Source organism: Pogoniulus pusillus, chromosome 2 (assembly GCF_015220805.1).
Source record: "Pogoniulus pusillus isolate bPogPus1 chromosome 2, bPogPus1.pri, whole genome shotgun sequence".
NCBI lineage: Eukaryota > Metazoa > Chordata > Aves > Piciformes > Lybiidae > Pogoniulus > Pogoniulus pusillus.
The window spans coordinates 6608344-6622748 of record NC_087265.1 but is presented as its reverse complement, the minus strand read 5'-3'; the positions used below and the strand labels follow the sequence as shown (position 1 = coordinate 6622748).

The 14405-nt window shown below is 51.3% G+C and overlaps 1 protein-coding gene and 1 long non-coding RNA gene across 5 annotated transcripts in view; both read right to left on the bottom strand.

Moving 5' to 3' along the window:
- LOC135181782 (uncharacterized) overlaps window positions 1–14405 on the bottom strand; it is a 164455-nt gene that overhangs the window by 36602 nt on the left and 113448 nt on the right. The window lies entirely within an intron of this gene.
- GALNT13 (polypeptide N-acetylgalactosaminyltransferase 13) overlaps window positions 1–14405 on the bottom strand; it is a 102379-nt gene that overhangs the window by 31697 nt on the left and 56277 nt on the right. For all 4 annotated transcript variants that reach the window (XR_010304985.1, XR_010304987.1, XR_010304986.1 and 1 more), the window contains 2 exons: window positions 12272–12442; window positions 1877–1994 (listed from right to left, as the gene is read on the bottom strand). Coding sequence is in view for 1 of the 4 variants with exons in the window: in XM_064155121.1 (XP_064011191.1) it covers window positions 1877–1994; window positions 12272–12442 (289 nt within the window). In the remaining 3 variants the exon portion in view is untranslated. The remainder of the gene's footprint in view (window positions 1–1876; window positions 1995–12271; window positions 12443–14405) is intronic.

Here is a 14405-nt window from a genome sequence, read left to right as displayed (position 1 = left end):
AGGAAAGGACCTCTGGAGATCAGAGCTCAACCTCCCAAACAAGGCAGGGTCACAGAGAGAAGGTCACACAGAAACACATCCAGGTGGGGTTTGAGTGTCTCCAGAGACAGACTCCACCACCTCTCTCTGCCTGCTCCAGAGCTCTTAAAGAAGTTCTTCCTCATGTTAAAGAAGTTCCTCCTCATGTTTAGATGCAACTTCTTATGTTCCAGTTTGTGCCCATTGCCCTTGTCCTGTCACTGGGCACCACTGACAGCAGCCTGGTCCCATCCTCCTGACCCCCACCCATCAGCACTGATGAGACCTCCCCATGGGCTGCTCTTCTCCAGACTAAGCAGCCCCAGTTCTCCCAATCTTTCCTCACCATGGAGATGTTGCACTTCCTCAGCATCTCTGCAGCCCTTTGCTGTGCCCTCTTCAGCAGTTCTCTGTCCCTCCTGAGCTGGGGAGCCCAGACCTGGACACAATACTCCAGATGTGGCCTCACCAGGGAGGAGCAGATGAGGGAGGAGAACCTCCCTTGACCTGCTTGCTTGCTTTTATGCAACATCCAACAGCAGAGTAACAAATGGCTTTGAGGTTGCCCTTGTCAGGGTGAAATCCTAGATTCAGAGAATGGTTTGGGTTGGAAGGGACCTTAAAGATCATCTAGTTCCAAACCCCCTGCCATGGGGGTGGAACTGCTCTGCAGGAGATGAAACTTCCCTGTGCAAGATTCCAGCCAGAAGTTGTTCTTGACCACATACAGCTGTGAAAACAGAGATCTGATTTCTTTTTCTAACACTCCAGGACTTTACATCTTCTGACAGGCCAAGAGCTGGGTCCTGCACTTGGGTCACAACAACTCCAAGAAGGCTCCAGGCTTGGGGCAGAGTGACTGCAAAGTGTCCAGTGGAAAAGTACCTGGGGGTGTTGGTTGAGAGCAGCTGAAGATGAGCCAGGGAGTGCCCAGGTGGCCAAGAAGGACACCAGCATCCTGGCCTGGATCAGCAATGGTGTGGTGAGCAGGAGTAGGACAGGGATTGTCCCCCTGGGCTGGGCACTGCTGAGGCCACATTTTGAATCCTGGGTTCAGTTTTGGGCCACTCACTCCAAGAAGGACATTGAGGGACTGGAGTGGGTCCAGAAAGGAGCAACAAAACTGGAGAAAGGTCTGGAGAACAGGGCTGGGGAACAGCAGCTAAGAGACCTGGGGGATGTTTAGTGTGGAGAAGAGGAGGCTGAGGGGAGACTTCATAGCTCTCTACAGCTCCCTGAAAGGAAGCTGGAGTGAGGTCAGAGTTGGTCTCTTCTCCCTAGTATCAGGTGATAGAAGAGGAAATGGCCTGAAATTGTGCCAGGGGAGGTTTAGGTTGGAGATGAGGAACAATTTCTTTGCTGCCAGAGTGGTCAGGCATTGGCACAGGCTGCCCAGGGAGGTGGTGGAGTCACCATGCCTGCAGTGACCATGGCAGTGTGGGACATGACTTAATGGCCATGCTGGTGCTGGGTCGCAGGTTGAACTGGATGATCTTAGAGGTCTTTTCCAACCCAAACAAGTCTCCAATGCTTTGAATACGTTTCCCCTCTAGAGCTTTACAGCTCATTTCTCTCAGCTACCACCTCCCCTGCCTCACAGAAAGCACAGAAATGACTCAAACACATTAATTAGACAGTGCCAAAGTTGCCCAACAGTAAGAACAGGTTTCATGCAGAAAGAAATAAAAATAAGACCAAAACCACTCCAGTGAAGCCATCCCCAAACACCTTGAGAGCTTTGATTAACCCACACCTTGCCCAGCAGCCCTGCCTGCAGCACAGGGAGGGGTTGTCACAGCACAGACTCGAGAGAGAGAGAGAGTTGAGAACAGAAAAAGGAAGGAAAATGGCAATTTACCCTAAAAGACATTTCAAGATTCTCTCCACCCCAGATATCCATTCCTGCATCGTAAGTTCCTATCTCTTCAAAGTAGTTTCTGTCAATAGAAAATAAGCCACCAGCCATAGTTGGGGTCCTAGTTGAAAACAAAAACAAAACAAACCAAAAAATAACAAAAAAGGGAAAAAAAAAACAAACCAAACCAAAACAAAAAACAGAGACAGGGAAAAAAAAATAAAAAGAGAGAAAAATAATTAAAAAAAATATAAAGGAAAAAAAAATAAAGGAAGAAAAAAGGAAAGAGGAGAAAAAAAGAAAAGAAAAAAGACCTTTTGAAAGACACTGTGGATTGTTTTTTTTATCGTGACACTATAGCACATTTCACTCCCTCAGACATTATCCTGGCTACAAACAGCTTCAATACAAACTTCTTCCCCCAAAGAACCAAACAGTGCAGTGTGCATTTGCAGCTCAGGAAGCTAAGCAGAGCCTGGGCTGCAGCAGGAGAAGTGAGGCCAGCAGGTTGAGGGAGGTGATTCTCTCCCTCTGCTGTGCTCTGCTGAGACCCCACCTGCAGTACTGCAGCCAGTTCTGGAGCCACTATGACAAGAGGGATGTGGAGATGCTGGAGTGTGTCCAGAGCAGGGCCAGGAGGATGCTCAGAGGCTGCAGCAGCTCTGCTGTGAGCACAGACTGAAAGAGCTGGGGTTGTGCAGGCTGCAGAAGAAGAGGCTCCCAGATGAGCTTCTTGTGGCCTTCCAGTGTCTGAAGGGGGCTACAAAAGAGCTGGGGAGGGACTTCTTAGGCTGTCAGAGAGTGACAGGACTGGGGGGAATGGAGCAAAGCTGGAGGTGGGGAGATTCAGACTGGATGTTAGGAAGAAGTTGTTGAGCATGAGAGTGGTGAGAGCCTGGAATGGGTTGCCCAGGGAGGTGGTTGAGGCCCCATGGCTGGAGGTGTTTAAGGCCAGGCTGGCTGAGGCTGTGGGCAGCCTGCTTTAGGGTAGGGTGTCCCTGGGCATGGCAGGGGGGTTGGAACTGGCTGATCCTTGTGGTCCCTTCCAACCCTGACTGATTCTGTGATTCTAGGGTATTTTCTTGCAAACCTTGGGCCCTGCAGGCAGAGCTCCCCCCTGAAGCAGAGAGCCTCTGCCTGAGGCAGAGCAGCAGGGCTGCTTCCTACCCCCAAAATCCCATTTCCATAGATTACTCCAGGAGCACTGTGATGAAGTGCATGGTCAGGCACTGGAACAGGCTGCCCAGTGAGGTGGTGGAGTTGCCATCCCTGGAGGTGTTTAAGAGGAGAGTGGATGTGGCACTTGAGGTCTGGTCTAGTGATGAAGGATGCTGGGATGAAGGCTGGACTGGCTGATGCTGCTGGTCCTTTCCAACCATAGTGATTCACAGTGATGAGATGTTGTGCTGAGGGGTTTGGTTTAGCCAAGGACTTGTCAGTGTGAAACTAATGACTGGGCTCAAGGAGCTTGAAGGGCTCTTCCAATCTAAGAGACTCTGTGAGTCTGTGATGGAATTTTGGCCTCCTGCATCCAGACTGAATCCAATCTGAGCTGCTTTAGCAAAGAGACTTCACTGCCTCCAGCTCTGCCTCAGAGGGAAGCATCCATGTGCAGAGAATTACCAGGCATAATCTCTCCTAACAGGATTGAGACTCCTTACAACAGGCAAATCCAGGCAGAGGGCAGCTTCTCCTCCTGTGGGGATGCCCTGCTTCCCTGGGAAGATCTGCTCTGTGTGCTGCCAAGCCCTGCAGGTGTACCTGAGATGCAAAATCCTCACCCCAGCCAGCAGCAACCTAGCCCTGAGATTCACAGAGTGCATTGGGGGGGAAGGGACACACTCAGGGAGTCAATTCCCCTGCTGTCAGCAGGGATATCTCCAACCAGAGCAGGCTGCTCAGGGCCACATCAAATTTGAGCTTGAATGTCTTTAAGGATGGGGCCTCAACCACATCTCTGAGCAACCTGTTCCAGTGTTTCACCACCCTCAGCATGAAGAACTTCCTCCTAGATTGACAGAATGGTTCAGGTTGGAAGTGAGCCTCAAGATCATCTAGATCCAACTCCTACCAGACCAGGTTGCTCAAGACCTCTTTTAACCTGGCCTTGATGACCTCCCAGGTAGGGGCATCCATCACCTCCCTGGGCAACCTGGTTCAGTGTCTCACCACCTTCACTGGAAAGAATTTCTTCCTCATCTCCAGCCTAAATCTCTCCTCCTCAAGGTTCAACTATCCAACCTAAATCTACCCTGCTCCAGTTTCAAATCATCACCCCAGTGGGCACCTACTGAACCACAGCTCTTTTAAGAGGTGTTTGGGACACACACATACAAAGTCCAGTGCACAAACATGTCCCTGGAGCTCTCTCCCAACTCCCTACCACAGGCATCCCTCAAAAGCAGAGCCCAGGAGTGATGTGAGGTGACAGCAGCCAACTTCAGCAACTGGTGGGCTTTGGTGTGAGGGGGGATGCTGAGGGGCTCAGCATCTCCACACCCATGGGCTTCCATAGAAACACAGAATGGGTTGGGTGGGAAGGCACCTTAAAAATCATCTAAGTTCAGGCTGCACAAGGAGATCTGCAGAGCCCACACTGCAAACCCAGCTGAACCACTGAGACTCCAAAGAGGAAGCCTTCAGGCATTGGCACAGGCTGCCCAGGGAGGGGGTGCAGTCCCCATCCCTGGAGGTGTTTAGGAAAGGTGTGAACATGGCACCTGGGGACAAGGTTCAGTGGCCACGGTGGTGTTGGGGTTGCAGGTTGGACTGGATGATCTTAGAGGTCTTTTCCAACCCAAACAACTCTATGATTCTATAGGGGTTTTTAACTCACCTTCAGCTGGGCCACACCAACAGCTCCAGTGATGTGTTTGGACTAGCTCCAGTCATCATCCAAGCCCCCTTTTAACTCTGTTTTGGAGGTCAGTTCTGCTTCTGGCTTTTGCAGCAGCAGAAGGATCCTCGTGCCTGTCCCTGCACCTCTGACCTCCCAGCAGTGGAGCTGCACCACACGAAGGCATTGCAGGCTTTGCTGCATTCCCACCCATCCCTCACATCTCTCTTGTGTGGAAGGGAACATGTAGAGGGGCTGGCATGGAGATCTCAGAGCCCCCAGCCCTGCCATGACCAAGACAATCAGATCAGGGCACAGAATCCCAGAATGCAGCAGGTTGGAAGGGACCCTCAAAGCTCATCTTGTCCAACTGCCTTGCAGGGACACCTCCAACTACAGTAGGTTGCTCAGGGCCACAATGAGTTTCACCTTGAATGTCTCCAAGGATGGGGCCTCAACCACATCCCTGGGCAACCTGTTCCAGTGTCTCACAGCCCTCACTGTGAAGAAATTCCTCCTAATGTCCAACCTAAATGTCCCCTGCTCCAGTTTCACACCACTGCCCCTTGTCCCACACAACAGGTCCTTCTGAACAGTCCCTCCCCAGGCTTCTTGTAGGGCCCTTCAGATGTTAAAATGCTGCTCTAAGGCCTCCCTGGAGTCTTCTCTCCAGGCTGAACAGCCTCAGCTCTCCCAGCCTGTCCTTGTAACAGAGGTGCTGCAGCCCTCTGATCATCTTCACAGCCTCCTCTGGACCCTCTCCAGCAGGTCCATGTCTTTGTTGCTTTGGAGGTCCCATAGCTGGGCACAGCACTGCAGGTGAGGTCTCCCCAGAGCAGAGCAGAGAGGCAGGATGCTCTCTCTCCATCTCTGGCCACACTTCCTCTGCTGCACCCCAGGCTGCCACTGGCTTTCTGGGCTGCAAATGCTCTTTGCTGGCTCATGCCCACCTCCTCACCCACCAGCACCTCCAAGTCCTCCTCTGCAGGGCTGCTTTCAATCTCATCCTCCCCCAGCATGGACTGATTGAGGGTTGCCCTGTCCTAGCTGCAGGACCTTGCACTTTGTCCTTTTTGCAACTTATGAGGTTCTCTCCTCCAGGCCCCTCTGGATGGATTCCATCCTTCAGTCTGTGAGAGTCTGCTGTGAGGGTGCTCTCAGCCTCACTGAGGAAGACATTGAGCAGCACTGGTCCAAGCACAGATGCTTGAGGGACACCACTTGTCACCTGGCTACACCTGACCATCAAGCTATTGACCACTACTCTTTGGATGTGATCAGCCAATGAATCCCTTATCCACTGCACAGTCCACCCACCAAACCTGTATCTCTCCAGCTTAGAGAGAAGGATGTGGTGGGGGAGGCTGGTTGCCCCTCAAACCCACCTAAGATCACCTCAACCCATGTCCTCCAACCTCCCCATCCTACATGTCCACTCAAAGGGCTCAAATCACAACAGAAAGGCCACTAATGAGCAAGATCAGGATTGAAATAGCTTGGAAGAAGAGTTTCAGACCAATTTCCTATCTTCTGTCCTTCACCCAGGCAAGCATCAACTCTCCCTCAGCCAGAAGAAGACAAATAAAACCTGCTCCTAATGTTTGATTTTGTCTTTTCCCTCACAGTAACTAATTTAATATCAAGAAGAGAATTTTCCATGACCAAAAAAGAGTTATTTTTAGTATTCCTGAAGTGTCTTCACCTTAGCAAAAGATAAAGGGCAAGTATGGAAGCCAGAGGAATGTGCTGTGGAGAGGCAGGAACTGCCCAGCACACAAACACCTCCTGTTTCTAACGCTGCAGGTGTAAGATGACAAGGAGTGACCTAAGATCAGGCCACAGACGTCTCTGTCTTCTGACACCTGCAGCTTCAGAAGCTTGCTGGAGGCAAAAAGAGAGGAGGAGAAATGAGCCTGCTCCAAGACAAAAGATGTTCTGCAGCATCCAAATGTTGTGCGAGGATTTCTCAGGGGGGAAAGAAGACTGAAAGGTTCCAGGAGATTGTTTGCTACAGCTGGCTCTATCCATGGACATTTCCCACCAAGCTAAGCTACATCTGACACTTGCACTGCCCAGAAATCCCTGGGCTTGTCACTCCCTGCTTCCATCACTGCATCCCTGAGGGGCTGCTCTACCTGCAGGGTGAGGAGCACAGCCCTAAAGCAATGCCTGGAAGCTTGCAAGCTCCACAGCTCATCTGCACTCAAAGCCAGACTTCAGATTTGATTTCTGCATATACACCTGAAAAATGTCTGAGCTGCTCCTAACAGACTGCAGGAGGAAATGTTTGTCTTGAGCAGCCTCCAGGAATGACCTTTCCTTTGAGGACTTCTTCTAAATGTCCCTTTCCTGTTCTCACTTTATACTCCCAGTCCTGAAACCTCCTGATGCTGCCTTTCCTGTTCTCACTTTCTACTCCCACTCCTGAAACCTCCTGATGCTGCCTTTATACTTCCAGTCCTGAAACCTCCTGATGCTGCCTTTCCTGTTCTCCCTTTGTACTTCCAGTCCTGAAACCTCCTGATGCTGCCTTTCCTGTTCTCCCTTTGTACTTCCAGTCCTGAAACCTCCTGATGCTGCCTTTCCTGTTCTCACTTTCTACTTCCAGTCCTGAAACCTCCTGATGCTGCCTTTATACTTCCAGTCCTGAAACCCCCTGATGCTGCCTTTCCTGTTCTCACTTTCTACTCCCACTCCTGAAACCTCCTGATGCTGCCTTTATACTTCCAGTCCTGAAACCCCCTGATGCTGCCTTTCCTGTTCTCACTTTATACTTCCAGTCCTGAAACCTCCTGATGCTGCCTTTTCCTGTTCTCACTTTGTACTTCCAGTCCTGAAACCTCCTGATGCTGCCTTTATACTCCCAGTCCTGAAACCCCCTGATGCTGCCTTTCCTGTTCTCACTTTGTACTCCCAGTCCTGAAACCTCCTGATGCTGCCTTTCCTGTTCTCACTTTATACTCCCAGTCCTGAAACCTCCTGATGCTACATTTCAAAGAATCCCCACATAGTAGGAGCTGGAAGGGACCTTTGGAGACATCCACTCCAACCTCCCTGCAGGGCCCCCCACAGCAGCTTGCCCAGCAGCACAATTCCCAGCTGGGCTTGAAAACTCTCCAGACAAGGAGACTCCACAGCCTCTCTGGGCAGCCTGCTCCAGGCCTCCAGCACCCTCACAACAACTTTCTCCACAGCCTCAGATGGAACCTTCTGGGTTTCAGTCTGTGCCCACTGCCCCTTGGCCTGTCCTTGGGCACCACTGACAAGAGTATGGCCCCAGCCTCTTGCTCCCCACAGCTCCTTTAGCTCTTGCTGAGCATTGCTCAGATCCCCTCTGGGGCTGCTCTTCTGCAGGCTCCACAGCCTCAGGGCTCTCAGCCTTTGCTCCTCACAGAGATGCTCCAGGCCCCTCAGCAGCTTTGCAGCCTCCCCTGGACTCTCTCCAGCAGTTCCCTGTCTCTCTTGAACTGGGGAGCCTGCAACAAGACTCCTCAGCAAGGCAGAGCAGAGCTGATGAGAAACTGACACAGGGAAGGAGAAGAAAATGAGAAGCAAAGGGACAACAGGCTGGGTTTAAGAAGCAGAAGAAGAAAAGAAAGGGCAGAAGTGGTAGGGATTGGTGTGTGAGGAGCATCCCTTGATGCATCTGGGATCAGGTTCTGATCCACCCAAGGCAAGGCATGGCTAATTGGCATGAGAGGCACCAGCCACTGTGTTTGCTAAACCTCCAAGCTGATTTCTGCCATGGCTGTGGGCAGGAGAAGCCTTTGGCAGCAGCTCTGCATGCCGATGAGCGCAGCGCTCTCCACAGCAGAGGCACTGACTTCATTAACCTTTCCCCACTAAGTCTGGAGAGCCCAGCAGAGGCAGAGATTTCATCTGCCTCAAGTCCCTACCTGGGGAATCCCACAGCTCCTTTATCTCCCTCTGCAAAGAAGGAAGCAGAGTTTCACACTTAGCAGCTTCTAAAGGTGCTGAGCTTCCACCTTTGAGCTCCATCAGGGTCAATGGTCACCACAGTGACCTTCTTCAGACCAACTGAGGAGCTCCTTGCAGCCTGAGCTTGCCACAAAACCACTTCTTCAGCAACACAAATTATGCATTAATAACAATAATTAAAAGATAATCAATTGGACATCAAATAACTTCCAGCTGGAAAGTCTACACCTGATGGTGGTGAATGGTGCCACAGCCAGTTGGCAGCTGGCATCAGTGGTGTGCCCCAGGGATCAGTGCTGGGCACAGTCCTGTACAATGTCTTTATTGATGATCTGGAGCAGGAGACTGAGTCCAGTATCAGTAAGTTTGCAGATGACACCAAGCTAGGAGCAGCTGTGGAGCTGTTGGAGGCTGGGACAGCCCTGCAGAGGGACCTGGCCAGGCTGGATGGGTGGGCAGAGGCCAATGGGATGAGATTGAACAAGGCCAAGTGCAGGGTTCTGCACTTTGGCCACAACAATCCCAAGCAGCACTACAGGCTGGGGACAGAGTGGCTGAGAGCAGCCAGGAGGAAAGGGACCTGGGGGTGCTGGTAGAGAGTAGCTGAAGAGGAGGCAGCAGTGTGCCCAGGTGGGCAGCAGAGCCAATGGCATCCTGGGCTGATTCAGGAGCAGTGTGGCCAGCAGGACAAGGGAGGTTCTTCTGCCCCTGTGCTCAGCACTGCTCAGGCCACACCTTGAGTACTGTGTCCAGTTCTGGGCTCCTCAATTCAAGAGAGATGTTGAGGTGCTGGAAGGTGTCCAGAGAAGAGCAATGAAGCTGGTGAGGGGCCTGGAGCAGAGCCCTGTGAGGAGAGGCTGAGGGAGCTGGGGGTGTGCAGCCTGCAGAAGAGGAGGCTCAGGGCAGAGCTCATTGCTGTCTACAACTCCCTGAAGGGAGGCTGTAGCCAGGTGGGGTTGGGCTCTGCTGCCAGGCAAGCAGCAACAGAACAAGGGGACAGAGTCTGAAGCTGTGCCAGGGGAGGTCTAGGCTGGATGTGAGGAGGAAGTTGTTGTCAGAGAGAGTGATTGGCATTGGAATGGGCTGCCCAGGGAGGTGGTGGAGTCACTGTGCCTGGAGGTGTTGAAGCAAAGCCTGAATGAGGCACTTAGTTCCATGGTCTGGTTGACTGGACAGGGTTGGGTGCTAGGTTGGACTGGCTGAGCTTGGAGGTCTCCTCCAACCTGCTTGATTCTGTGATGATTTCAATCCCAAGGAGCAAATCTAGAGATGTTTTTAGGAGAGACAAATGTTTGGAGTCATTTTTTTCTCTATTCCATGGGAGTCATAAAAGACAAAACAAAGCAGGATTTGAGTCCAGCTCTTCTAAAAGACAAAGATGGAAGACAGTGAAGTTTCCATTCTATACTGAACTCCCTTGATTGCTCATAGAATCACAGATTGGTTTGAGTTGGAAGAGACCTTAAAGATCATCTAGTTCCAACCCCCTGCCATGGGCAAGGGAGCCTTCCACTAGATCAGGCTGCCCAAGGCTCCATCCAACGTGGACTTGAACATGCAAAGGAAACAATCATGAATAAAACCATGTTCAGCCTGTGTGAGACAGAAATGAGGTTGCAGAATGGGGAAAGCAAGATGGAATTTGAATAATGAACCCACCAGATGCATCTGGAGGAATAAAAATGTTCTCTTGAATCCAAAAGGTGGTTAAGAACTGGCTGATGGCCAGGCCCAGGGAGGGGTGGGGAATGGAGTCAAGTCCAGTGGGTGGCTGCCCACCAGTGGTGCTCCCCAGGGTTTAGGGCTGGGGACACAGTTCTCTTTTATGTCTGTATCAATGACCTGGGTGAGGGGATTGAGGCTCCTTCAGTCAGTTTGCAGATGACACTAAATAGGGTGGCAGAGTTGATCTGCTGGAGGGGAGGAAGGCTCTGCAGAAGGACCTGGCCAGGCAGGATCCATGGACCGAGGCCAATGGGATGAGGTTCAAGAAGGCCAAGAGCTGGGTCCTGCACTTGGGTCACAACAACCCCATGGAGGCCCCAGGCTTGGGGCAGAGTGGCTGGAAACTGCCCAGTAAAGAAAGATCTGGGGCTGATGGTTGCTAGCAGCTGAACACAAGCCAGAATCTGCCCAGGTGGACAAGAAGGTCACCAGCATCCAGGACTGGATCAAGAACAGCTTGGCCAGCAGGACCAGAGCAGGGATTGTCCCACTGGGCTGGGCACTGGTGAGACTGCATCTCCTGGGCTATATTTTAGGGCCCTGACTCCAAGGAGGACTTTGAGGGGCCAGAGTGCATCCAGAGAAGAGCAACAAAGCTGGTGAAGGGTTTGGAGAACAGGGCTGGTGAGGAGCAGCTGAGGGAACTGGAGTGTTTAGTGTGGAGAAGAGGAGGCTGAGGGCAGATCTTCTGTCTGTCACCAACTCCCAGAAAGGAGGCTGGAGGCAGATGGGGGTTGTTGGTCTCTTCTCTCAACAGGCAAGTGACAGGACAAGAGGGAATGGCCTCAAATTGCACCAGGGGAGCTTTAGGCTGGACATGAGAAGAAACCTCTTCACTGAAAGGGTTCTCAAACCTGGCACAGGCTGCCCAGGGAGGTGGTTGAATCGTGTTTCAGAGAGGCAGAAACGTGGTGCTGAGGGACATGGATTAGCACCAGCCTTGGCAGAGTTACAAGACAGTTGGACTGGATGATCTCAAAGGTCTTTTCCAACCAAACCAAACCTATGCTTCTACAAGCAGCTCTAAAAGGCTCCTCTTTGCCCATGCCCTGCCTTAGCTGGTGGTGTGACCCTGTCCCTCAGCTGCCTTTCCCTTTATCTGCCTGTAGCAGGGAATGCAGGGCTGGAGTTCTCTCTGCTTCATCACAGCTCTCTCGGAGGTCTGAAACCATTCACATCTCTTAGGCAGGTTTGAAACCCTGAAACCTACTGGATGAAAGCTTTCTTCTGGGTTGGGTTTTAGCTTTTCAGGAGGAGGACAGAAGCTTTTAGAGCTGAGCAAATAACTCATTGCTGGGGACTTTTTATCTGTTTTTTTGCTGTTTCATTCATTGGGTTTCAGCTTCCTTTAGAGTTTCTCCAGAGGTTGATGGTTTGTGCAATTAAATGGAGGAGGTCAGGAGAGATGATGAGAATTGAGGACATGCTCTTAGACTCGGTGTGCAATCACTAATGGTATGTCCCAGGCAATAAAAGGAGGTATTTTAAGTGCAAATCATCACAAGCAAATACCTCAAATCATTCTCAGGTTGTGTCAGGTTGGAAGGGACCCTCCAAGGTTATCTTGGCCAACCCCTCTGCAGTCAGCAGGGACATCCCCAACTAGAGCAGGTTGTTCAGAGCCACATCAAGTTTACCTTTCAATGTCTTCAGGGATGGGGCTTCCACCCCAGCTCTGGGCAGCCTCTTGCAGTGTTCCACCCCCCTCAATGGGAAGAAGTGCTTCCTAATGTCCAACCTAAACCTGTCCTGCTCTACTTTCAAACCGCTACCCCTCGTCCTATCATTACATCTTAGATCTACTACATCTTACATCTTAGGTGCTAAGGTTTATTCTCTACACAAGCAAGCTCATGGTAGAGTCAAACAGCCCAAGGCTGGTGCTGCACTCTCCTTACCTGACAGGCAAAGTCCTGTCTCCTTTCCTCCTGTCCATCTCTCTCTGAGGAACCGGGTACCAGCGGAAGTTCAGTTTCCAGTTGAAGCCTCCATAAGTCATGTCAGATCCAGCCATGTACTCGAAGGTGTCATCACTGATCACATCAATGATTGGGCAGACAACAGTTTTCCTGACAGGAAAAAAAAAACAAACAAAGAGCTTTTTAAAGCCCCAGAATTTTGTCATCTTCACACAGAGCTGTGGAGAATGGAGGAGATCTTTGAGATCATCGAGTCCCACTGCTCGCCTGGAGCTCGCGATCTCACCACTGCTGCTAAGCCACTGTCACTAAACCATGGCCCTCAGCACCCATCTACATGGCTCTGAAACCATTCCAGGAGTGGGGATTCCACCACTGGCCTGGGAAATCTGTTCCAGGGCCTCTGAACTCTTCCTGTGAGGAAACTGTTCCTCAGGTCCAACCTAAACCTGCCCTGCTGCAACTTGAAGCCATTTCTTATTCTGCCACTTGTTTCTTGGGATATGAGACCAACCCCAGCCTGGTTCCAACCTTCTTTCTGGGAGTTGTGGAGAGCAATGAGGTCTCCCCTCAGCCTCCTCTTCTCCACGCTAAACACTCCCAGTTCCCTCAGCTGCTCCTCACCAGCCCTGTTCTCCAGACCCTTCCCCAGCTTTGCTGCCCTTCTCTGGACACTCTCCAGCCCCTTAACGTCCTTCTTGGAGTGAGGGCCCCAAAACTGAACCCAGGATTCAAAACATGGCCTCACCAGTGCCCAGCCCAGTGGGACAATCCCTGTCCTGGTCTTGCTGGTCACACTATTACTGATCCAGGCTAGGATGCTGGTGGCCTTTTTGGCCACCTGGACAAACACTGGCTCAAGTTCAGTCACTCTCAGGTCCTTTTCTGCCATGCATCTTCCAGCCACTCTGCCCCAAGCCTGGAGCATTCATAGGGCTGTTGAGACCCAAGTGCAGGACACAGAACTTGGCTTTGCTAAACCTCATCCCACAGCCTGTCCAGATCCCTTTAACAGAGCCTTCCTGCCCTCCAGCAGATGAACACTTAATTTACACTGTTAATTACTTGTCAGATTAGCAGTGATCTCAGAGAGTCTGAATAGTTTGGGACAGATGTAGACATTAGGAAGAAGTTCTTTCCAGTGAGGGTAGTGAAACACTGAACAAGCCACCCAGGGAGGCTGTGGCTGCTCCCTCCCTGGAGCTGTGCAGGACCAGGTTGGATGAGGCCTTGAGCAACCTGTTCTAGTAAGAGGTGTCCCTGCCTATGGCAGGGGGTTGGAACTGGATGATCTGTGAGGTCACTTCCAACCTAAACCATTCTGTGATTCTATGAACATTCTGGCTCACACTCAGAGCTCACAAACATTAGAGGCTCTTCTCCTGTAGAAGCCATAGAGAACTGTTGAGGCTGGAAGAGACCTTTGAGACCACCAAGTCCAACCACTGACCTAGAGCTCACAATCCCAGCACGGCTGCTAAGCCACTGCCACTAAACCACATCCCTCAGCACCACATCCACACATCTTTTATAGACCTCCAGGGGTGGTGACTCCACCACCTGCCTGGGCAACCCAGTCCAGTTCACAGTGACCCTTCTGCTGAAGTAGTTTCTCCTAATATCCAACCTAAACCTCCTCTGGTGTAACTTGAGGCCGTTTCCTCTTGTCCTATCACTTTATCACCCACAGGCACTACTAAACATCCTGAATGACAGAATCATAGAAGGCTTTGGGTTGAAAGGGACAACTCTCACTAACTCAGGTTGCTCAAGGCCTCATCCAACATGACCTGGAACACCCCCAGGGAGGGGACATCTACAGTCTCCATGGACAACCTGATAAAGATGATAACTGCACGGACTCAGAATAATGACCAACTCCCACAGTATCACAGTATCATCAGGGTTGGAAGAGACCTCATAGATCATCAAGTCCAACCTGTTACCACAGAGCTCAAGGCTAGACCTCCTGTCAGGACAGGCTACAAGAACTGGGGCTTTACAGCCTGGAGAAGAGAAGGCTTCCAGGAGACCTTATAGCAACCTTCCAGTATCTGAAGGGTGCTACAAGGGAGGGACTACTGACAATGTCTTGTAATGACAGGATGAGGAG